Source organism: Trametes versicolor (assembly GCF_000271585.1).
Source record: "Trametes versicolor FP-101664 SS1 unplaced genomic scaffold TRAVEscaffold_16, whole genome shotgun sequence".
Taxonomy (NCBI): domain Eukaryota; kingdom Fungi; phylum Basidiomycota; class Agaricomycetes; order Polyporales; family Polyporaceae; genus Trametes; species Trametes versicolor.
The window spans coordinates 169157-193116 of NW_007360336.1; the positions used below are offsets into that span (position 1 = coordinate 169157).

The following is a 23960-nucleotide window of genomic DNA, read 5'->3' on the forward strand; positions in this document are numbered from 1 at the left end:
CGTCGGCTTCGCCCAGCAAAAAATGCCTCAACCCCGGGTGAATTCCCTCAGAAACACTTCATGCTGGATTGGACACGCCTCGCCCAGGGCACGCATGACCCACACCCACCCACACCTGACGATGGTGCTCGTAGTATAAACACCACGCCGAGCTGGTCTACCGTTCGGTATAACTCAAGAGCGTTGCAAAGCCTGAAATAATTCTCTGTTGCTAGGTGACTCTCCGAAGCAAGGAGGAACCTGATTAAATTCGGACGCTTCCTCATCACGAGCCGCGCGACAAAGGACGCGCCTACCGCGAAATGACGCGACCACCGCGCGACGCGACTGCTGCCTGCGGGGCGTGTTCAACACGCCGTTGACGACTTGTTCGTGACTCCGAAGATCTCACTGCTAAGCACAGTTCGGGTCCATACAGCTGCGACCAAGGATCGACCGCTGCACCTGTCAGCACAGATACGCCGCTGCAATCCACAGCACGCAGGCAAATCTGTCCTCGGGTATCTCGTGCGCTGCGGCGTTCAATGACAATCACAGTCCGAGGACGTATTTGTCCGCGGCTGAGGAGGACGTCTAAAGTTATGCAATCGCTTCCGTTTAGCGTTGTGTTAACGGGGCCGCTGCTCCCGCCGGCCATCTGGACATCTGGTGAGAGCCTCCAGTCCGACGTCATTAACCCCGCCGGCGCGAGATGAGGTCAGAATGGAGGCTGCACCGTCCCCTTCTTGCTGATGCGCCTACGGATGATGGCTGATGCTAGCTCCTCCGGGATCCCCTTGAGCGTTCGCAAATTGCACAGATGGCAATGTGCGACATATGGAGAGGCATCTAGATGCAGTCAAGTCTGCGGTCAGTGCCTATAAAACCTTCAGTATGGAGAACACAGCAAAGGGGTGCCCGTGCACACAGCCTACCGTCTTGGCGTACCCGCCCGCCAATTGCTCGCGCGCTTCTTGCTCAGCGAGGAGGGGTGACCGTATCGAGGAGTTGTGCTATGAATACCCGTACCTTATTATAACCACCCGCGGACACCCGCCGCTCGATCGCCGTTGCTGACGGTTGAGCTCTTGAAGTCCATCCGTGCGACCAATTACAATTCCGCCAAATCGTGAAGATGACCTCCCGCGCCGAGCGCCGGGTACATCATGAGGCTACGATACCATTACGACTGGTGCTATGATAACAGCGCTGCGGTCAGACGCCCATCGTGGACGCGGGTGTGTCGGCGCGTCCGCTGATGCTTCGGCGGCACCCCACACGGCCGGGTGGGAACTTGGAAAGAGGCCGAGCAGGCAGGGATGACGCCAGAGCAGGCAATAATCCTGCTTGTGGTTGGTGGAGGACGGGGCGTGATGGCTGATGCGATCCATCACTTCGAGCTGAGCAGGTCGAAGAAGGCTTCTTGCGGGAGGTCGACTTGCCCGACGCGCTTCATCTTCCGCTTCGACTCTTTCTGGTTGTTCAGGTGCTTCATCTTGCGCTCGTAGTGCCCTGGGTCCTGCCTGTCAGAAAGTGCTGCTGTACGCGTGTGGGGGCGTACACACCTCCGTATAGTCCAGCTGTGACATCGGCCCGCATGGCAGACAACGTCCGTCGTGCGAGGACCTTACCGCCAATGGCTGCTTGGATGGGAATCTCGAACAGCTGGCGGGGTATAACTTTGACTATAACGGGCTCAGCAGGGGCAGTGTCAGAGAAGAGTGCATGCGCGTACACAGCTTGTCCACCCAGCGGCGCCCGATGTTAGCCGCATTATCTGCATGGACGATGAGTGCGAGTGCGTCCACAGGCTTGCCGTTGAGCAAGAAAGTCATCTGTGGGGTATTCCCGCCCTCAGCGTCTGGTAGAGGCTCTCACGGCCACCCGCTGGACTGACCTTGCGCATGTCGCTCGCCTGGTAGCCGGCATCCTCGTAGCTGCAAAGCAAGCGCGGGAGTCGATCAGCGTGCAGAAGCGCACCGGCGGGGCCACAAGGACGAACTCAAAGCTGGCAAAGCCCGAGCTCCGGCTTTTGAGTTTGTCGAAAAAGTCGGTGACGATCTCGGTCAGGGGCAGGGTCGCGGTCATGAGCACGCGGCCGTCCCCGGATGTGTCCCCGTCCGCGTCGAGAGCGTGCCACTCGAGGCCCGTCCCACGGTTCTCGAACACGAGCTCCATCATCGCGCTGAAGTACTCTGTGGGCGGGCGGCGTGTGTCAGTTCAAATTGACGGAGGGACGCGGGAGAATGTGAGAATTGGGGTCGTCGACGAGCCTTGGACGGGCGAATGGGAGGCGAGTCCGCGCGCGCGAAGCAGAAGGGGGGAGCGAGGACTGACTTTCGGGGACGATGATCGTGGCCTTCACGATAGGCTCCTCCACGCCCTTCGCGCGGCCGCCGCTTGCAAAGTCGGCCGGTTCTGGAAAGTCGGTCGGGTTGCTCACAATTGAGTCCTTTCCGTTCCTGTGAAGCACTGGGCGACACGCAGGGCGCCGCGCGAGTCTATGTTAAGCGACTGAATGCCAGGGCCGTTTGCGGAGTGAGCCTACCCTTGTACGGGACGGTGGGAGCCGTGATGATGACGTCGGCATTGTATTCGTCTTCCAGGCGTTGACGAAAGACGTCCATGTGCAGCGTCCCCAGGAAGCCCAGTCTGCACCCTTGGCCAAGCGCAGAGGATGTTTCCCGGGTCACTTCGACGCTGCGGTCCGTGAGAGAGAGCTATCCGGATGTAACGGCGCGTTATTCGAGAGCAGCGAGAGAAGCCGAACTCCGCGAACGCACCCGCTTGATGGACTCCTCCAGCTTCAGGAAGTCGTTGCTGTCAACGGGGTACACACCCGCGTATACCTGGATAGGAAGATTCAGAGACCGGCAACTAGATATAGAGGCTAGGTTTACGCGCCATTGCCTTGGCGGGTTTGAACCCTGGCATGGGATCCACGGGATGGCCGACTCGATAGAACGTGTCGCCTATATGGGCTGTGAAGATGTCGTTAGCGATGAGTCGTGGTATGGGAAAGTGTGTCCGACCTTCCGCAGACTCCTTCATGCTGCAAGCTACGAACCCTACTTGGCCGGGTCGGAGACAATCTGTAGACACTTCCTCGGGATGCATGATACCTAATTCTGTGACCTCGTACTTCTTGCGAGTGAAGCATGAAGCTATTTTGTCGCCTAATAACACCGTGTTCAGATACAGTTCTTCGTCATGAAGTTGTATAGATGCATACCTTTCCGGAGCACACCGCTTTGAATGTTCATTAAAGAGATGACGCCACGATAGCGGTCGTACCTACAATAGCACACGGTAGGCGAACAGAAGACAGTCCGGGGCTTGTAACAACTTACGAGGAGTCAAAGAGGAATGCCTTGAGCGGGTCCAGAGGTTCGCCAACCGGGGGTGGTATCCGGTCGATGATTGCTTGCAGCACCTGTTCGACGCCCTTGCCAGTCTTCGCAGATATCTTGATAACGTCCGCAGGTTCTATTCCAAAAGTAGCATGCATTTGTTTGGCGACCATGTCGGGCTGCGCAGCGGGCAAGTCAATCTGTCTCATAAGTAAGTAAATATAGTGATGAGAACACCGCTCTTCTGAAGTCACCTTATTGAGAACCGGGATGATCGTCAGACCCTTCGATTTCGCAACATGGTATACGGATATGGACTGGGCCTGCACACCCTGTGAGGCGTCTACAAGGAGTAAAGCACCCTGACACGCTGCGAGGGAGCGCGCCACCTCCCAGGAGAAGTCGACATGCCCCTAAGGTCTGGCTAAGCACAGAAACGAATATGACCTATTTGAAGGACGAACCGGCGTGTCAATAAGGTTAAGTAGGTACCTCGTGTCCCCCTTGTCATGGAACATGCTAACGGATGGTCAGAGTGGAGTAATTGAAACGATACAGTAACTTTACCTGGCAGTCTGCGCTTTGACTTGGGATTTCAAAGAGGGTTACTTCAGTGGAACGGCATGAGTTAGTCCGACAAACCTACCGGTAATTCCGCGCTCTCGCTCGACCTTCAATTTGTCCAGAACTTGCGCATTTACGCCTTTTACTCGTTTGTTGATAGTGCGCGTCAACTTTAGCGGGTCAAGTTGTGTATATGCCGGGGATTAAAGAGCGACTAACCTCCAGCAAACTAGCCAGTCCGCGGTCAAGATCAATACTTCCGTATATACGAGAAGCGGTACATACCGGTCGGCGAGGGTAGACTTCCCGTGGTCTGCCATTCATCTGAGCATATGTACAGCGGACATGCAATGCGATGTTGTATCTCACCTATGTGTGCGATGATGGAGAAATTCCTAGGGTAGGCGGCATGAATATGAATACATGCGCCGTAGGTGTACGCATCCTGACGCACCGTATGACCTCACAAGGGTAGTCCTCCATCGTTGATACCGTCTTCTGAAGCGCCATACATGGCGCCGAGTACGTAAAAGCCCTCCATGACTGAGAGCGACACGACTGTGGGAGGTATTTCTGGTGTCTGTCGAATACTTTCAAGCAGGCTTGCCGCCAAGTCTGAAGCATGTGTTGCGTGTAGCTCGACCAGCCACCAGCCCAGTAGACGTTGTTCCAAAGTACAGAAGCTCTTCAGTAGAGTAGATTGTCACAAGATAAGAGCACACCGCCGGAAGATGAGAGCACCGTCGCGTCGACGTTGAGTGCAAGAGGGCTGGAGTTGTGCGAGGACCGCGTCGGTTGGCCAAACTGGGAAATATTGAAGAACCATTGACGTTGCTGAGTCAGCAGCGCGCTCTCTACGATCGAGCGTCTGTTGTTTCGCAGACGCGACCAACCGTGTCCACACCTCCTGCACCACCTGCAGCCCCTCGCCATGTCTCTTGCAGAAGCGTCCGAGGCGAGAAAAGCTAGGCTTACCGCGCTGCGGAAGCGCAAGGCCGGTGAGGCCACAGACGAGGCTGGGTACGTCGCGCACCCACCAGAGCGGTATATGACCTGCTGACCTGTGGGATAGAGCAGATGATGAACCAGTCATTAAGCACCGTTCCTTTGACCCGGATACGCGTACGCTGAAGAAGCATGCACAAGATGAAGATGTGCAGATGGAGGACACGGTCGAACACCAAGTAGAGGGGCTCGCAGAGAAGATCATTGCGGAGGATGCTGAGCGGAGAGCACAAGACCTAGTGCGTACCCACCGTTCATGCTGTGGAACGTATCCTTATGCTGTTGTGACCGCCTATAGGACCTGTTTAACATCGCGCCCAAAAGGCCAAACTGGGACCTCAAACGCGAGCTAGACAAGAAACTCTCGAAGCTGGAGAGGAAAACGCAGGAAGCCATACATACCCTCATCCGTATGTCAAGGCACCTTTCGTTCGACAGGTCCGAACCTTATCACGTTCTATAGGGCAACGACTAGCGGAACAGAAGGGCCAGTCCGACGATCTCGTCGGCGCCATGAACGCCGAGCAGCGGGCGGGCGAAAACGCCTCCTCAGACGAGGAGGATTGATTCCGACTAGCGTTATCTGGACCTGCTACACCGCCCCCGCTGTTGTACTGTATCATCTACTTACGTGTACGTGTATCCTTATTCTGACCACAGCGTCAAGTATGTTTGGCATTTCTCCCGCCGTGACCGCCTGGAATGGGCCTAAACCACGATCCATGCGCATGGCGGCCTCTTGTTCGTGGCAATTGGCCGTTCAGACTCGCACACCCGGCGCAAACGGAATTCTAACTCGCGTTCTCTACCCTACTGCTAGTAAGTACAAAGTGCCCAACGAGCGCTGAGAGCAAATATACCCAAAACAGTCCCCTGAAACCCTGCCCACGCAGCCGTAGAAGGAACCCAAAGACCGAGCCACACCACTCGCGCCCTACAGGATTGGACGCGAGTTCAACATCTGTATCATCCGCTGGTCCTCCGCCATCCGCGGCCGTGTGAGGTGATGTGAGTTTGCGAAGCCCATCGGGGTATGCGCGATCGCGGATTGGAGGGACGGGAGCACGACTCCATCCTTTTTCGCTCGTGGGGAGGTCTGCATCGGCGAAGACGGGCGCGACCCCGAGCTTCCTGGTGATGGCGTCGACGGCGGCGAGGGGATCCCGGACGTCGACGCGTCCGAGTTCCGCGAGCGCGCCTTCCCGCTCTTGTACACGCCCGGTGGGACCGCGACGGTGCGGAGGAGCGGGTCCTGGTCGACGGTGGGTATACTGGGGAGATCCGCGTAGGTGAAGTACGCGGTGAGGTGCCACTTGCGCGGCTTCGCGTTGACAGACGTGAAGACAAACGCCGAGTACGCTTGTTTGACGAGCCCCAAGGGGTGGTGGTCGCTGCGCTCGTAGTGCGACTGTGCGGAGGACGTCCACGTCCGCGACGGGCCCTCGACGAAGCGGTATGTGCACCTGACGCGACACGCTAAAATCAGCAAACAGGCACAGCGTCCGATCTGTGGGAGCCCTACTTCGTTTTTGGCTCGGAAGGTGGCTCGTCGGTCGCGAGCTTCTCGTCGTAGAACAGGTAGGGCTGGCCGAGGTCATCCCGGAGTCAGTTTGGAGTGGGACCGGTACGTTTGAGGACGACTGACCTCGCGCATTCGAGACTGGCTCCAGACGCGGCCGTCTGTCCATCGTTTTAGGCCCATCTCGTCATCGCTCTCCTCCCAAACGAAGAGCGAGCCGGACTGGATGTAGTTGGACCTCTCCAACTCGTTTAACCGCCGGAAGACCGGCTTGAGCAATCCTTTGCGCACGGCCTCGAAAACGATGTGTGCGTCTCGCGCGTCGCGGACGTGGAGGCGTGGATGGGTGGGCCGCTGGACATCCTGTGCAGGGGCGTAGAACATGGTGGGCGGTTGCGCTAGGTTGCCGGTATTTGGACGCCGAGGAGAGGAGCCAGGCGGATAGGGCGGTCGGTGTACACCATCGTACACTGCCGCGCAGGAGATTTATATTTCCCGCTCGCGCTAGGCACCCACGAGAATGCTGTAAAGCTTCCCGTGTTAGAGTCCAACCCGGGACGGCGGCATGCGTGCACAGGCGTTCCCGCCGGGAATCTCGATGCGGGGACGGGAGTGCTGGCGGAATCTTGAGAAAGCGTGGACAGGAGTCAATTATGTCCACGGGCCTTGCCCGCAGCATCGGGGCTGGGAACGGCAGCGGACGGGGCTGATCGCGTAATGGCCGGAGCCTCGAACGGGACGCGCTGGAGGAACCGGGGAAAGTGCCACGGCGATAGTCTGAGAAGGGCTCAGGAACAACTCTGTTTCGAGCGGTAGGGAAGCGCAGTTCCTCGCGAGATCGACTGGACCCATAAGGTGGGAGACGTGTATGAGAGCGGGCCGGCGAGTCAATGGGCCCTCCCCACGGCCCCTCTCCCAGCGCATGCTGTCTCGGGCACGTTTCAGGATCGTTCGAGGACTGAACAGACTTCACATCTCCCCGTTCCGGCTTGCTTGGCTTGCCGTTGGGGGAAATTCTCAGAGCGCTCCCGACACAGTGGGCGGTGCCCTAGAAAGGGCAAGACGTCGCAAGGCTGTTTCCCGCCCTTCTCATGCTATCTCGGACGCTCGGGGCTCGAGGCGGAGTAAGGGGGATCTGACGCCGTGCATGACGAAAAGGTTCCTTGGAACTAACGTGCAGCATGCTGAACGAGTCCGAGTGCCTCGTTGGGGATATGTGGCATCCGAGTACGACACACGCCTCGATCGGGTGTAGGGCGGTTCTTCTTCCCGTGCGGAGGGCCGTGGACGCGGTTAGGGCTGGGACGGGACAGAATGCGTCGGCCGTAGTAGGGAGTGGCCACATGCTGCGCAGACCTTCAGGAAGAGGAGCGTGCCAGCAGAGGCGGGAGACGGGGAAACAAGCTCGCATCGGATTTCCCGTATCAGTTGACAGGAGCAGCTGTGACGGGAATGCCGCTGCGCCGTCAGAGGGGGCGTGGCTTCTGCGCTTCTGGCACCGTGGCCGAGAGCGCAGGCGGACCGCGAGAACGAGCGGGCTGCCGATTCACACACCTGCTGGCTTCGGGACAGGAAGGACAGGGCGCGCGGCGGGCGTGTCAGTTGACATGCGACCCTGCGCCCCCGCAGACCCCCGCGTGTGTCCCGCGGCGTGCTTCGCGCCCGCTGTGAACACCAGAGCGGGGCGCTGGGACGGGCTAGCATGGGTTTTGTGGTGCGCAGAGGGGGTGGAAGGGACGAACGAACTTGGATCAAAGGAGGCGGTATCCAAAAGGAGGCGGGCGCGAGAAGCACCCGTGGGGAGATGCTCGCGTGGGCGGTCGCTCGTGCCACCCCGTCCACCCTCTCTCTCTCTCCGAGCCGCCGAACATCTGTCCTCGTATAGCCGTCTTTCTCACCTTCCACCACCTCCAGCTCTATCGCTCCTCGCGCGCTCCTCCAGATGTCTTACGATACTGAGCATGGCGGCCGCGCGGTTCCCACTCTCGTCCAGTGTTGTCAGCGCGGTAAGCTTCCCTCCAGGAACATCGATTCCAGTGGCACCTGACCGAGCTACCCGCCAGTGGTCGCCGCGCACGTCAACAGTACGCTCCCCTTGCCCCCCTGCGGCCCTGTCTAGCTCACGTTCACACACCTTAGGCTTTACGAGGCTGGGAGAAGGTCTCCGGAAAGATCTCATTCTCCCCGTCCTCAATAGCTGCACCGCGGAAACCCTGTGGCAACTTGAAGAGGAGGATCCTGTACGCCTACCTACTCCCTCCCGCTGTATTACGGGTGCTGACATACTCCACCTAGTATATTGCCGAGTACAGTTCAGGTGCGGGGTTTCCCCGAATACAGTTCGCGCTCACTCAGTCTCTCCCTCTATCCAGATATCTGGAAGCGGCTATGTTGCAAGCAATATCCTTTGCTGGTCCGTGACACCGACGAGGATGAGCCAGAATGCGGGTCGTGGAAAGAAGAATTCGCAGTGCGTCCCCTTTGTTGTATTACGGCCTGCGGTTGACAGCCCATTTCCTCCGCCCCGTGCTCAACGCTTTGTTCTGTATAGAGGTGCCAAGAAGAGGACGCAAACAAGCTCGAGAAAGCGGCAGCTAGACTGAGAGAAAAGCGCCAGCTAGATGAGGAACAGCGCAAAGCATCCTCGATCAAGATCACCGACAGACTCCCTCCCGCTGCCAAACGCGCCCGCTGTACGTCAGCCTCTCACGCCGCGCCGTATATTGCGTTCCGCCGCCCTGACGCTCAATCTGCGCAGGGGGCGCCTCCGCGCCCAAGACGCTGTTCCAGAAGACGCGCACTCATGCTGCGAACATGCAAAAAGGCGTCTTCAGCGCGCTCATGACGCGCCCGGCATTTCAGCAGCGCACCCTCGTGAGCCACGCCGTCAGTGCACGTCCGCCCCCGCCTTTGACGTCGACGTCGGCCGCATCTGGCTCTCGGGTGACTGTGAGAGCCGTGGCAGTCCCACGTAATCCTCCCAAGGTTAACCGGGCGCCGAGCGCGCCGTCGAAGGTGGCGGGTCCGAGCAAGCCTGCGCTTGCTGTCTCTCGGTCCATGGATGTTGACCCGAGCACGCCCGTCGCATCGGCTACTAGCCCTCCAGAAGTCCCTTCGTCCCCGCCCGATGGTCGGTCGCCGCCGCCCCGGCCAGTCGGAAAGAAGAACCCTGCGTCTGTGCTCTTCATGCCCAAAAACCGGGCCTATTCGCAACTGCCGGCGCGCGGGGTCCGATCGAAATCGTAGACGACCACCCACACCCCGCGTTTCCCCGCTCGCGCCCGTGCTGTAACCGTATCCGACTAACCCACTGCTGTATCCGAACATAGCAAGCGCACCCCTCGCTACGTGAGCCTGCGTTGTCATACTCTACTGTATTCTCCCAAGGAACTTCCCGGTGGCGATGTACTTTTAGCATCCACACATCCATACCCTCGTGATATCGTAATCTTCTAGAATCGATTGCTTCCGTGCTCTCCAAGACCATGCCCTTGGTGTCGTCTCCCTCACCGACGCCATGGTACACATCCCAGCGATCTGGGTAAACGTCCACCGGAGCACGTCGTCCATACGTCTGCGGGCTGTAAAAGCCGACTGTTGCCAGCACCGGCTGGGGTGCGCCATGACAGCCGTGTCGGTACGCACAGCGGCCTGACCCTCGGACGAGTATTTGCCGTACGGCGGAGTCGAGCAGAAAACCCACCCCTTCAATAGGCGGAGTGACGACGCCCGCGCGTGCGTACGCCCAGCGAAGTCGAAACGCACCTCTGTGGCTCTCGACGAGAAGTCGGAGAGAGCACCCGAGTACCCCGAGCGGGCGGACCCCGTTGCGCTGCACAACGTACGTACGGCATGGGCAGTGGTTCTTTGCACCGTCCCAGTCCCCAGCTCCGGCGCCCCGTCTGACGGCTGTCACAGCGGCCGCCCCAGCGTTTGAATTCATTTTCAAGTCGCCGTGCACGGTGCGCGTGCGGTTGCGCATCCGCGCGCGACCCGCCCGGTCATTTGCGACTAATTGTCAGTCTGCATGCCCTCGTCCAACTCTACTCGTCCTGCGCCGCCACCGTGCGCTCGGCTCGTGCGGCCAATGGGGACACAAGCAGTGCCCTACGCCTGCTTGCGTTTCGGAGACGTGTGGCGGGCGTGCTTGTCCGCCCGGAAAGGAGCCCCGTCCCGGTGCGCAGCAGGGGGCGCTTCTCACGTCGTCCGCCACGGCTCTGAGAGCGGGAGCGCACAGCGCGCCGCCAGGACGCGGCCGTGGGACAGTGGGGGCCCGCAGCGTAGCGGCGGCGCGAGGATGAGAACGGCGCCGGGTGCGGGTGCGAGTGTGCGCAGGCGTGCCCACCGCGGCGGCGCAATGCTCAGCCGGCGTGGTCGAGGGATGCGCTCGGCACCTAACGTACGCCTTCGAGGGCCGTCCGACGCAGGCTGTCGAGTGGGTGCAGGCAGAAGGCAGGGGGGGATGCCGGCAGGGGCGTCGGGTCATATCGAAGAGACTCGCGGCACGGTTTTGGACGCCAAGCCAGGGCGGCGGGTCGGGCGCAGGAGGAGGGCCAGTACATGGATCCACTGGCGTATCCGAGCCCCTCCCGCGCGCGACGCAGCCGGGGACGCCTCACACGCGTTATTATGGGGTTCTGCCGCATCGAGGCGGCGGAGGACGCGTCTGGCGGGCGCGAGAGGCGCATAATGGGAAGGTGCTGTCGCTCCAATAAACACGCCCGTATTCCTGGAGCCGAGCACGGGGGGCGGGCGCACGCACGCACGGCTCGATCGACGGGGTGTGCTCGCTGCTCTTTCGAACTCGCGGCGTGCGACGCGGATGAGTCAGGGAACGTGAGAGGTGTGCGTCGACGCCGGCCGCTATAGCGCATTTGAGAACGCGCTCACCATGAACGGCATCCGCGTTTCGACGCAAGGGAAACCGATGGATATCCACGGATGTCCACTAGGCGGATCAGGACGCCGACCGCTGGCTTTCGGGCGACGCTGCCGTCCCGTCGTAAAAGTGCCGTATTGGCGCGGTGTCGGGGTGCATCTCTAGAGCCGGCGAGGCAATTCAGGCAGGTCCGATTCCTGGAGGTTGTCGTGCCTCGAGGCCTTGCAATCGCACGACTGTGCGACCGACCCGCTAGGTGGGTCGCGCCTTGTCGGTGGGGGTGCCGCGGCTGGAGGGCGTATGGTACGAGACTGAGCAAATTGGCGGATGCATGAGAGAAGCTGCACTGCTCACAAATGCCATGACAGAGTTTGGAGGCGGTCCTGCGACTATGCGCCCTATACAGTCGGGCTGCCAGGTAGAGTACGTGGCGAGACGACGCTGCTCGGCTATACTTGGCCATGTACGATTAGGACCTTGGCTCTGTCAGCATATCCATGTTGGAGGGCCTCGGAATGTCAGTGAGGGTTTGGGCACACCCGCGTAGTACGTACACCCACTCAATCAGAGTTTCACGGATGGCAGGAAGTTTTGCTCACCGTTACATGCGCTCGAAGCAATGAATGTTGAATATCCACTCACGGTTGCGATTGGGGGACAATTTGGTATGCAAGGACACCCCAAGGACCTACTGCCACCCCATGACTGACCTGACTAGACCTTGTTGCAAATTATAGCCCGCTGTGCCCGACGAATCAGGAACAAAGAGGTGTCCGCTGCAGATCGGCACGAACGCGGTGAACAAGCTGAAGGCAAGCCAACCACCCATTTCCGCTGTCCGGCCAGCCCGGCGTCAAGCGCCGGGGCAGCACGATCCCGTGACCACGGAGCCAGTACGCGTCGCGTGTGTCCGAGTCGCCCGCCGCGCACCCAAGTCCCACCGGCGACCACACGCACCCGCAACCGTGGTAGCATCCGGTTTTCCCAAGATGACATTCGCCGGGACGCGCCGTACGTACATACATTCATATTATACAAGCCGTTCGTTCGAGGGTCGTCAGGGCGTGCCTCCGTTGCGCATACTCAGCAGCAGCGTATCGTATCTGTACAGAACAGTCTAACTAGTAGTGGGCGGCGAGAACTGAAGCGTGGACGTGAGAGAATGCAGATGCAAAGTGGGAGATTGGAGATGAGGCAGAATGAAGTGTGGAGCGGAGCATGCGTTGTGTGTGCCAGACCGGACACGATGCAGAGCGGGGCGGGGACGGACGGAGACGGGGGCGGGAGTGCGAGGGAGGGAGGCGATCGTGAATGCGTGAGTTGAGCGAGACCGGGGCAGAGCGGAAGGCGCGACGTAATCGAGGGGTAATGAAGAAGGGAACCATTAGATGCAAGCAATGTCTTGTAGAAGGTGAGTGGAAGGAACGCCATGCAAAACGGTCCTGGTTCGGACGGGAGTGGGTGGGCGCTCAGAAGAGCGCCGTCGTCGACCCGATGCCGTACCCGCTCGCCACGTCCGGGCTCAAGCTGGATCCCGCACCTGTGCCTCCCCCACTCGCGATGACACCCGCGGACGTCGACGGGCCCGCGTCCCACCTACCCTTCCCCTTGCCCTTGCCGATATCTGCCTCGTGTTCCGACGTCCTCTCGCGCGCGTCCGTCTCGACCGCCGTGGCGGTCCGAGTGTTGGTACCGAGTGCGTCCGGTGGGGGCGCCTCCCATATCCGCACCGTCTTGTCGTCGGAACAGGACGCGAACATACGCTCGTTCACCGGGTTCCACGCAACCGAGTTCACGCTCCCCTCGCCGTGCCCGGCGAGCACCTCGAGCAGCGCGCCCGTGTCGCGGTGCCAGATGTATACGTTCCCGTCTGCGGGTGTGCGAGCGCGCACAGGGAGGTGGGGAGGTGGCGCATGGCGCATAGGCACAGCGAGCGCCGCGCAGCATTCCGAAAGAACGGTTGAAAAAAAGAAGGGTGCGAGCACGGTCAGTCCCGGTCGAAGACAGGGCGCACAAGGCACACAACATAACATTGACGTACCCTCGCTCCCACTGAGCACGAAGTTGCCCTCGACGCCACCGAAACAGCTGCGGATGACATGCTTTGCATGGCTGTGGCCCGTATATTTGCGCACGACCTGCTCCGAACTCAGATCCAGCAGCTGGATCTCCTGCGAACCGCTTGGCGTGAGCACCTCGTCATCTGCCGCGCACGAATGACACGACGTACCGCCGGGGGCCCGTTCTCGGACGCACGGTTGATGAGCGCGTACTGCGAGTCTTGCGAAATCTTCACGCTCGTGAGCTCGCCCTCCAGCCGGATCATCCTGCGTGCGCCGCCCGGTCAGCGTCAGTCCACACCAGACATATCCCAGGCACGCCCGCGCGCACTTCGCGCGCGAGAAGCACGGTGGAACGCGACGCTAAAGTAGCAAAAAAGACGCACGATTCCGGCTGCTTCGTCGCGAGGTCGTATATGACGATGCGCGTCTCCGACACGCGTCCTGCGCCTGCCCCTCCTGCCGCAACACCGCCTATGCCCCCGCCGTCCTGCGCTACGCCCGGACCGGGTGGTATCGATGGTGCGTCGTACATCCCGACCGCGATGAGCCGCGTGAAGTCTGGGGAGACCTGGAGGTCCGTCACCCGGATCGGCGTGCGGTTCCACGTATCCCGGGGTTTCCCGTCCGCGTCCTGGAGGAGTACCGCAGAGGTCAGCACTGTTCATCCACAAGTTGCGATGGACCAGTCAGTGCTCACCCAGAGGATAATCTTGCGGTCAAGTCCGCCGGAGATAAATCCCGAACCGTCCGGTAGCCACGCGAGCGCGGTGACCACGTCTGTATGCTGCTCGAGCGTTCGGATCCGTACGCCAGACTGTTGGTTCGAAAGAAGTGGTTAATTAAGCGCGCCCGACGTCCGAATGGGACGCGCGACTTACCCTAGAGTTCCACACAGTGATGCGGTTCTCCGAGGCCGTCAGCAATATTGTGTCGTCCAACGACCACGACACGCAACCAACGGCGTACTCATGATCGCTGAGCATGAACTCCGGCGAGTATGCCCTGAAACGCGGATCCTTGTCGAACTGCTCCAAACGCCCGTGTGTTGTCAGCTCTGTACCACACTCACCTACATTGGGACGCTGCTCACCTCGACGCGCCAGATGATGGCGGTCCTGTCTTTACTTGCTGTCGCGAGATACCTACCACTATGACTCCACTCGAGGTTCCATACCTCGTCATCATGTACAGATAGCACCGCAGTGGTGACACGGGGGAACGCGTTCCGGTCGCAGAGGTGATCCGCGTAGAGCGAATACGACTGGTTCCGCAGCGGCACGTTGTGGTATAGACATCGGCTTTGTTGGTATGATCGTGCCTGTTCGAGGAGTGTCGCGAATCGTCGTTGGGGAATCATAACGGATGATGGGATATAACCTGTGAAGGAGTGAAGTTAGGTCTACCTGAGTGCACGGGGACAGTGCATGCGTACGTTGCAAGTCCATGAGTAGTCGTCGCCGTGATGTACCGCCTGCTCCGTCCCAGGCTACTTGACTTCGTAGATCCGCGGGGTCAGAGCACATCATTAGACTACGGAGCAGAGTGGCGGCATCGTTGTGAGTTCAGCATTGAGGTGTACCCAGATGTAGAACGCACCTGGATAATGCATGCAGGTGGTCTAGTTCCGGGTTCAGTGGCGCAATCTCGTTACGCAAGACAGCCAACGCTGCAGTAGTCTTTCCGGCCTCGAGATATTCCAAGTACTTCTGCTTCGCGATGAGGAACCTCGCCTCCTGCATAGCACGTTGAGTGGCGACACCGGGGAGCAGCCTCCATTGCACTTACCCATAGTCCCTCACCTTCCGTAACTCCGAGACGCATCAGCGCCGTCTCCGCAGACGTCCATGAGGCGTCCAGGATGCACCGCCTGAACTCAGCGACCTCTGGCGTCTCCATGATGTAACCCGACTCGGCCTCGAGAGTTGCTGCCGATTCACTTATGGCCGTTGAGCTAGAAGGTCAGAGTGACAGCAGCGAATGGGACTTACATGTACCCGACGTCTCGTAAACTCTGAATGACCAGACGAACGAACTCTTCTCTATCCACGTACGAATTGTCGTAGAGCGTACTCCCGGGTAATGAGACTCGTGCGACCGGCGGCGGCCTGTGCCTCTCCGATGCAAGCCCGTCAACTCCTCCATTCGATGTGCCATTCGATGCTCCATTCTTGTATGGCAGGGAGAAACCGTTGCTCTTCGCCGTTGTACCATTATGGCCGTTCGAGGATCCAGGTGAGTGTGATGGGCCAGCCTCGGGGGCGGAGTCTAGGGAGACAGACAAAGCAGAATCTCTATCACTCTCAGTGAGGCGCATGTTTCGAATGCGTATGAGGGCAGGTGCAGAATCAGGCGAGATCAAGGCACGGTCGATGGAAGCAAGAGACGAGGATGCAGGAGACGAGGGCTGGGGGTCGACTCTTTGTCGCTTACGTGCGCGGGCAAGCTCGGCGTCTGGGTCGAGGTTGGCTTGTGCCGACGGAGACGAGAAAGAGGTGCTCGCAGACGGGTGGAGGAAGGACAAAGAGGGAGAGGAGACGGAGAGCGGGGCGTACTCGGGGGACGGCGCGTCGCTGTCGGCCTCCTCAAGCTCTGCGCGAGTGCGGGTGTGCGGGACTGTGCGGATTGAGTGTGCGGGTGTCCTGGGCGTCGGGGATGAGCTGGGCGAGGAGCGCGGGCGGGGGGCGTGGGCGGTCGGGTCTGAGTCCAGCGCTGGGGACTGGAGCGGTTCGGTGACCCGCGGAGAGGAGGGGTGTGTGCGTGAATGAATGGTGACGGCGGTTGCTGCGGGACGGCGGGCACAGCGAGCACGGCTCGATCGAGAGACCGAGCACAGACGGCGATGGTCGTAGGATCAGTGGGAGTACAGAGCAAGAGGTGCTCGCCACAGCCAGCATCAGCAGCACCCCGACCCCGCCCTTCTCATTTCGCCCAACCGCGGCGGAGTGCCATTCCCCACGCCTCTTCTCCAGCGACAATCATCTCCGCCTCCACAAACACACTCATCCCCCATATATTCCTCGACATACAGCGCCGGGCGTACGCTACACCCAGCGGCGTGCACGGGTGGACAAGACTCCTCTCCAATGCTAAGCGTTATCGAAGTCCGACATCGACACGCGCCTGCCGGCCATCGTACATGTAATCCTCGCGCAACAACACGCGCAGTCCGCCTCCGCGGTCAATGATATGGCCTAGACTGCCTCCGAACTGCCAGCGACTGGCCAGAGAAACCCATATTCGACACATCCTGAACCGGGAGGATCTGCCAGGCGAGTCCAGCTCAGCTCGACGTATATATACCCCTCGCTCACCGCGACCTATTCCCATCTCATCTCCCGTACATCCCCGTGCTACAAAAGGCTTGCACGCATGCTCCCCTATCGATGGCGCCCGGTCGTCTGCCTGCCTGTTGCCGCGCAGTCTCCGATGCCTCATTGCATGCTGCAGCTGGCCGCGCAAGCACAAAAGGCTTACACATCCCGAAGCTTGGCGGCAGATATCGCCCAATTATGGCTCGCGTTTATGGACTGCTGCCGAACGCTCGTTCTACTCCCTGACGTCGCCTCGCACTTCTGAGACGACAGGCCTGGAGGCATCGCAGAAGCACAGCAGGGAATCCTGATCAGTCGACGCGTTCTTTCACTTGAACTTGGGTGTACGTGATTACGAGCGTGCGGTAAGTGGGAATGACCCCTTTGCAGATACCGTCTATTCTCCGTCTTACGGGAGGGCACACGGGTATGCTTGCCGGAGCTCTTTTGGAGCATCAGCTGGTGCCGTGGGAGGGATTCGGTCTTCGGGCACTGAGCATGCAACGTCCTCAAGCCCTTGCAGTATGGCCGAGGCCATGATCGGATTTGCAGTCCTGCGCGCGCGCTGTAGAACGCAGCCTCGTGTTTCCTTCAGAGCGGGCAGGGGAGCCTTGGTGTCCCGCACTAGCGTGTATGCTGCCGGTGCGGCTGCTACTGCAGCGTAAGCGTGAACGTACATGTAACGACCCCTCAATCCGCGCAGGTCGACAAGCGTCTCAATACGCCGCCATGTGCGACGATCCGATCCAAGACGGTGAGTACTACTTCCTTCCTCTTCTTGGTGTGCTGTATAAGGCATCTCACGTTCCTTCATAAATCTAGACGATGCTAAGGTCTTTGAGCGAACCCGCTAGTAGTCTGTCTTCTCAATAATCGGCTCTCCAGCTCCGCCTTTTCACACCTCGAACGTGTGCTATACTCCCGTCACCGCAGCCCCGCCGATCCTGCTCGTCTGGCCCGGTCGCCGCCTCCAAGAAAGCCATAGAGCTGGCCTAGAAGCCTCCGCCACAACAAGCACCCTGGACAGCTCCCCCACTTCCGCCATAACCTTCATACTGATGCTATGACAACACACTCGCCGTTCCCTTCGCCACCCTACTCTCGCCATCGATACTGATATCGCTACCTAGTGTTTCAGCGCTGGTGCAAGCAATGCTAGAGTGCTACAATCAGCCTACGACCCTCCAGCTTTACTGCAACTTCTTACTCGCCACGATGATGTTCAAGCTTCTGGGAGATTCGGTAATGTCCGAATGCCGTGCCTGTCGAAGTACGTACAAGTACGTATAGATAACAGCCAGCAATCGCGTTTTCGCCCTCGCACGCAGCGTGATAGTTCGGAGAAGGGTAGACATCCGCGTACTTTCTCCACGCACTCGTATGGCCTTTCTCCTTCAGCTGCCGACAGCATCTCGCGAGCGATGATGCGCAAAGCTCACTTCTCGTGCGGACTCGATCGCTATGGACACTTTATGGAGGTCATTCAAGCACTTCGCCACCCTCACACGACCTCGCTTGCTCATTCCCACTCTCACAGGGTTCCGTCGGGTGTCGGGCTGCCGCGACGCTTCCCGCGCCCACTGCGAATTTTTCGGCGACGTTAAGCTCGGTCGCTATGCATCTTGCACGTTCTGCCATCACACCCGAGGATTCCGTGTGCTCAGAACTCACGTCATGCCAGCATCATTACAGTCGATATTGGATAAACTACCTCGGCCGCACACACAGACGACTGCCTCCGGCTCCGCTCACGCGGCGGGTCATGCGCTCCCGACAACTCTCGCGCATGCGCGCCGACAAGATTTGCTTAGCTAGCGCAAGACGTCAGCCGCTCGGACTTTCTCCCTGTCACCCGCGAAACTCTTGGGCTCTCGAAGCAACAGCGGCGCATGGCGCACATTCCGCCGACTTCTCTTCCATACATACGGTGCCGACCGGACGAACAAGCATCCTCCGAACGCGGCTGCGCGCGAGCCACTTGCCTCCAAGCCGGTCCAACATACTGGAGACGAAGTCTATCATAGACGTCTCCCTGCCTCCCGACTCTGCCGGCAGGTACCTCGTCAGTGCTGTCTCTATGTTGCTAGGTTTACTTCCAGCTCCTGACCCACCGCCCAAACTCGCGCCGCGCTCTCGGAAACAGCCAAACGAACTGGATTATTCCAAACCGCGACAATCAATATGTCAATGTCCGAAAATCGTAAACCCGGGCGTGACACCCCTCCTACTAGCGTGCCGTGCCTGGGTGAGTGGCTCCGCCCATGGCCCCTTGCAACGCACGATCGACTTTCGGGGCAAAGTAAGTAGGAAAGAAAGCGCAAAGCGGTGCCGCGACCCCGCCCCACTCGGCCAGAATAGGGGACTCGCGGGGCGGATGTGGGGTCGGGCGGGCGATCGCGCGTGCATATCCGCCTCCGCTCGATCAGGACGCGAGCAGGAGCAGCAATCGACACTGGAGGTCCGCGGCGAGCTCAAGCCACCCGTCGTATGCTGGGTGTCGCTTGCCTCCGTGACGCACCTCTCACTCGGCGCCTCGTCCCGCGCTCGATCTGGGGGTGTGCCCACTGTCGTTCTGGGCCTGTCTCGCACTCCCTCTATGCCGGAGAGGAGGTGGGTGACGCCGATGCGCAAGGGGCAGGCCGGGACGGAGGGCGTCACCTGCCGCGATGCACTCACACCTGGGCAATTATGAATGTGATGTGCAGCAGCTGACACGCCGATTGTAACAGCTGTACATGGGACTAGGCGCACAAGGCGGCGCGGCGGCACATTGCAAGGGAGTCGCCTAAGCCGTGCGCATTATTATTGCTGCAGGTGAGCACCGTATGACGAACATTCGGCCGGAGATGATGTACATACTCATGCGGCTCTCGCGCAACATTTCTAGGGGCAGGCGTCATGGTTCATTCCGCTAAGTTCGAACCCTTTCAAAGCGGGGCACTCGCCTACGCAGTACCCACTCGCCCGTGCGCATGCGCCGCCCACTTCGGCAACCTTAGAACTTGGCGTCACGCCCTCTCCTCTTCCGAAGGGATATCCTATGGACAAAGTTTGAGGGCCGCAGCGATCGCGGACGGGGCGTCACGGTCCCCAGATTCTCTAGCACGCGAGCGGCGACGGCACAGGCGAGTCCCCGACGGCACGAGAGGCTGTGGCTCGAAGACTCGGACGAGATGCTGTCGAGGCGTGCTGCTGCTGCTGCCTGGTGACCTTCCAAGACACATCGCCCCAACGCCCTCTGACGTTCGCGCTTCCCGCGCAGCTCACTGGAAGCGCGTCTCGTCGCACAAACGGCGGACGTACGCCTACCTACGCCTTCTAGTTATGGTATCCGCAAGCCTGCTGCGGACGGAACGGACTGACATGTTTGGCGTCCACTAGTCAGGGCCTCACTAGAAGGCCGCCCACGCGCGGATATCCACCCACAAACTCACAGCTCGGGTCCGGATCTCCGTTCAATACTCAATAGCGGTCAATACTCAATACGCAGATAGTGTACGAAGCGCTGCGGCAGGCACCGTTCCTGGGTCGGCGCGCACGATCTCCACAGCTCGCCCACCCTTGTACTTCACGCAGGAACGGGGGACGATAAGCAGGCAAGAGCCGGACGATAGGCGGCAGGGGTGCACGAATAAGGCGAACGTCGCCTGTGTTATAGCGCAAATAGCGCGAGCGCGTCGCGGTATCGCTCCCGACGTCGCGCTGTCCGCCCGGATATCCGCCCCTTGTACTGCCGAGTCGATGTCGGGTTCTGACACTCGCACTAAGTAGCGTGCGCGGAGGTATGTAGTGCATTATACGCAATATACTCGTCGAGGCACGCACCCGCCTCCGAGCCCGCCTTGGCTGCGCCACCCCCTCCCCCGCGATCGTTAGCGTTTCGGCTGTAATAGCTAGACGCACGAGATATCCCTGTCGAGTGTCGGCCACAGCGATTGTCGTGGAACAGTCACGCACGGACAGCGCTCGACATCGCCGCCCGTGATGAGATGATCCCGTCCGAGTCGCAGCGGTCTAGAGCGCAAGCAAGGCCCCAGCTGCTAGTGAGAGCGAGGCGGCGTTCATCAGGCTGGGGACGCTTGACGGTCAGGTGTCGGCGTCACGATGTCGCTATTTCTCGACGTGTGGCTAGTGCGAGCAGCCCGGGGACACGTCGACGATTTATCGTGAGATGTGAAGGGTGGTACGAGGATATCCAGCTAGGGCGTGGTGGCCAAGAACGCAAGTGAGGCCAACGCCGGCGGTGAAGCACGCAAGGCGACCGCCGCGGGGACGGCCACAGCGGAACGCTAGAAGGGGGACGGAGTTGGAGAAGCGTGGCCGAGGAAACTCTAAGCACACGCGAAGGAGCCCGTGCGGGTCGCGCATGACCGCCGAACACGCACACGAACGTTTAGGCTCGAGAAGGGCACGCACGGCAGACGGCATATGAAACCCATGACATTGCACACGCGAGCGAAGGGCGAACAGACGAAGCATGTGCATATCCGGACGCGAAGGGCGTGTGGGGTGGCTCTGCACCACGCCCGCACGCCGTAAGACTACACAGAAGGGGCGAACCATACGGTACCTAGCGACGGGCGAAGGGGAACAAGTGTATTTATGTAATGGGTGGTAACCTAATGGGGTGAGGGGGGCATGGAATGGCGAGGATTTGTACGTGCGATCGAATGCAATTTTGACGATGAGAGCGGTGTGGAGATGTGTGAGAGCGGGTGGGTGAGCGTGAGCGGAGGTGGAATAGATATTGATAGAGATTGCTGTTGACGGATGCGGATGATGCGGAGTGTGGGTGTAACGTGCGGTGACAAGAGATAGGGCAGCAATGGATGGATGGGGGCGGAAGATGCTCGGATGGCAATGCAAGTCGATGCGATAGATACATAGATAGTGCGCGGCAAGGGCAGCAGCTAGATACCGGAAGGTGACGAGGACGACCGATAAGCTGCAGTAGAGCGGCGAGCGGGCGGTCTCGATAGCCGGTGAGCCTGGCGGCGACCCAAGGCGCTTTTGAGGAGCGTGGACCAGGCGAGCGGATGGAAGGGAAGGATGTGGAGGCGTGGTTGTGCGCGGTCGGGCACAACGATAGTTGAATATCAACAAAGCAACTTGGGGAGGATTGGGTGACATGGAGCGAGGAGAGATGCGAGGACGAAGGCAATGCGAATGTAGGCTGAAATGCGTCTAGGGAATAATGCGAGTGTCGTGGAGAGGAGAGGTCGTACATGCAGTCGTGGTTTTGGTCGTTCGATCGTCATTCCAGTCGCAAACTGAACCGGATGGTTCACCGCTTCAACGTCACCGTCCTCCCGCGAGAGCGTTCGCGCGCCATGAGACCGCTACGCCCGTTGCCATAGCCGGGGGCACTGCGGTCGACACACGGAGGCAACTTGTCCAGTTCGTCGGTACGCCGCCGTCCTCGCCGAGACCCCCGCTCTTGCTCGGGCTCCTCGCACTCGTCCTCCTCGTCGAACTCCTCGACCGCGGTGTTGATGTATCCGATGTCGAGGTCCACGCCGGAGTCGGGACGCGACTTCTCAAACTTGGGGAGCGGCGGGGGAGAGCTGTTGCGACGGTGGTGGGGGTGGTGTTGAACCTGCTGGCGAGCAATGCGGACGCTAGCGGCGACCACGGGGCTGTGTGCGACCCAGTCGGCGACCTTTTCCATGCTGTCCAGACGTGCGCGAGCGTGGGCGTTGTGATGCGCGTGAGCGCGCGCCCCCGGCGAGCGGCTAGCAGAGCGTCGAGAGGAAGATGAACGCCCGTCAGGATCACGCTGCCTGCTGCGGCCGCGAGGCGCTGCGTCCGCGGTGACAATGTGAGGCTTGGTAACACGTCCCATCTGCGCGGTGGCGAACGCCGTCGTCGTGTCCACGACCGGCTTTGCGAGGCGGGGAGTAGGCGGGGAAGACGAAGACTGGAGAGAACGCGAGATCATAGAAAGCGTCTGGAGCGACGACAAGCTCTTCTGCGACCGGGAGCCGGCAGGCGAGGTCGAAGTGAGGAGGGAGAAGTAGGCAGGGAGACTCGCCCGGTTCCTCCTGTTCTTCGCCGTCACAGTGTCATCCTTCTCGCGCTCGCTCTCGTCCGTGATCTGAGCAACCGAGTCCGTCGACTTTCGGCCCAAGCGGCGTCCCGACCGGCCGGAGATGGAAGAGGCGGAGGCGGAGGGCACGTCGGAGGCATCATCCTCTGTCGAGCAGTAGTAAGGCACACTCTGTGAGATACCGTTACTTGAAGGGGTAGAAGCCGAAGACGTCCGGTGGTGCAGAGTAGGGATCATCGACCGGTTGTTGGTCGTTGAAGGCCGACGGACGTACGCCAGGGAAGAGTTGGTGTTACGATAGACGTTGCCGTAGGAGCTCGAGGGTTTCGAGGATCCGGCCTCGGCGGAGAGGTAATCGGGGTGTACTCCGAACTCCTCGTCGGTGCCCGCGCTGTAGAGTGCGGGGTTGACAGACTCCTCCTCGTAGTCCTCCTCGAGTGCCGACCAAGAGACAGAAGAGTTGGATGAGGAAGATACCGAGTGGCGGACACGGTGCGTCTGGTGCGCGTCTTTGAGAGAGCGGCCGAGAGTGGACGGAAGCAGTGCGGGGACCTCGGCGAGTGCGCCGGGGACGTTTGCGGTAGAGTTCAAGAAAGGCGATGGTTGTGCGCTGCTTGTTGTGGATACGGACGGGGAGGTAACGTCGGTGCTCTCACACTGGTCGCTGCAGTACGGACGGCTGCGGGGGAGGGGGGCGATGAGCGCATGTGCGGGCCGGGGGGCGGATGCGACTTACCCGTCGGCGAGGACTGGCCTGCCGCAGATGAGGCAAACTTCTTCGTACATGCGGACGATGCTGCGTGTGCGGACGGAGGACGGTTGGGGGAGAGCAGGCGGGCAGTATACGAGGGAGGACTGGAGGAGACGGCGGGGGTTATATAAGAAACATAGGACGAGTGTGAAACGGCCGTGAAATGGTGAAATCCTTCGGCGTCTTCCCCCAAAATAAGTACTCATGACTCCCTTCTTTTTCCACTCCACCGTGACCCAGGTCACGTCCGATCGCGCCCCCTTGGCGATCTCCCACCCAGATCCCTCCCAACGCGGCCTCTTCCGGCGTCCCAACCGCTTCCCGCGCGTCACAGCGTGTCACAGCGGGCGTGGGTATGCATCCCGATGTGGGCGACTCTGCCGCGGCGGGCGCTTGACTGGGAGGACTGCCCAGTCCGCGCAAAGGCCTCCGAGCACGTTCTATTCGAGTCTTGTCTCCTCCGCCCGCGGTCGAGAGCCTTCTTCCCTGTCCT

At 60.1% G+C, this 23960-nt stretch overlaps 6 protein-coding genes across 6 annotated transcripts; 2 read left to right on the forward strand and 4 right to left on the reverse strand.

Moving 5' to 3' along the window:
* Window positions 1-1098: 1098 nt before the first annotated feature.
* On the reverse strand, window positions 1099-4641 carry TRAVEDRAFT_75544 (GTP-binding protein lepa). Its single transcript, XM_008047110.1, has 20 exons — window positions 4348-4641; window positions 4263-4288; window positions 4179-4206; window positions 4113-4122; window positions 3976-4063; window positions 3897-3915; window positions 3794-3848; window positions 3584-3742; window positions 3330-3529; window positions 3212-3273; window positions 3012-3155; window positions 2884-2960; window positions 2763-2828; window positions 2528-2699; window positions 2317-2451; window positions 1982-2174; window positions 1877-1916; window positions 1715-1814; window positions 1545-1664; window positions 1099-1491 (listed from the first exon to the last, which is right to left on the reverse strand). The coding sequence occupies exons 1-20, from the start codon at window positions 4515-4517 to the stop codon at window positions 1370-1372; spliced, it is 1986 nt and encodes a 661-aa protein (XP_008045301.1). The 5' UTR covers window positions 4518-4641; the 3' UTR covers window positions 1099-1369.
* Window positions 4642-4790: 149 nt separating this feature from the next.
* Window positions 4791-5583, forward strand: TRAVEDRAFT_175911 (mRNA splicing factor). The gene is made up of 4 exons (XM_008047111.1): window positions 4791-4913; window positions 4966-5137; window positions 5197-5308; window positions 5362-5583. The coding sequence occupies exons 1-4, from the start codon at window positions 4825-4827 to the stop codon at window positions 5463-5465; spliced, it is 477 nt and encodes a 158-aa protein (XP_008045302.1). The 5' UTR covers window positions 4791-4824; the 3' UTR covers window positions 5466-5583.
* Window positions 5584-5832: 249 nt separating this feature from the next.
* TRAVEDRAFT_136889 (uncharacterized protein) lies at window positions 5833-6801 on the reverse strand (the record flags this gene model as incomplete). Its single annotated transcript, XM_008047112.1, has 3 exons — window positions 5833-6361; window positions 6421-6482; window positions 6544-6801. 3 exons carry the CDS (start codon window positions 6799-6801, stop codon window positions 5833-5835), a joined length of 849 nt encoding a protein of 282 aa, XP_008045303.1.
* A 1558-nt stretch (window positions 6802-8359) lies between these two features.
* On the forward strand, window positions 8360-9663 carry TRAVEDRAFT_136630 (uncharacterized protein; the record flags this gene model as incomplete). Its single annotated transcript, XM_008047113.1, has 5 exons — window positions 8360-8423; window positions 8557-8682; window positions 8790-8887; window positions 8969-9110; window positions 9176-9663. 5 exons carry the CDS (start codon window positions 8360-8362, stop codon window positions 9661-9663), a joined length of 918 nt encoding a protein of 305 aa, XP_008045304.1.
* Window positions 9664-12348: 2685 nt separating this feature from the next.
* Window positions 12349-15992, reverse strand: TRAVEDRAFT_156905 (WD40 repeat-like protein). Its single transcript, XM_008047114.1, has 11 exons — window positions 15348-15992; window positions 15145-15295; window positions 14956-15092; window positions 14792-14889; window positions 14450-14736; window positions 14238-14384; window positions 14057-14173; window positions 13743-13990; window positions 13527-13623; window positions 13338-13467; window positions 12349-13166 (listed from the first exon to the last, which is right to left on the reverse strand). The coding sequence occupies exons 1-11, from the start codon at window positions 15671-15673 to the stop codon at window positions 12766-12768; spliced, it is 2139 nt and encodes a 712-aa protein (XP_008045305.1). The 5' UTR covers window positions 15674-15992; the 3' UTR covers window positions 12349-12765.
* Window positions 15993-21370: 5378 nt separating this feature from the next.
* On the reverse strand, window positions 21371-23535 carry TRAVEDRAFT_67581 (uncharacterized protein). The gene is made up of 2 exons (XM_008047115.1): window positions 23453-23535; window positions 21371-23395 (listed from the first exon to the last, which is right to left on the reverse strand). Exons 1-2 carry the CDS (start codon window positions 23500-23502, stop codon window positions 21955-21957), a joined length of 1491 nt encoding a protein of 496 aa, XP_008045306.1. The 5' UTR covers window positions 23503-23535; the 3' UTR covers window positions 21371-21954.
* Window positions 23536-23960: the final 425 nt, after the last annotated feature.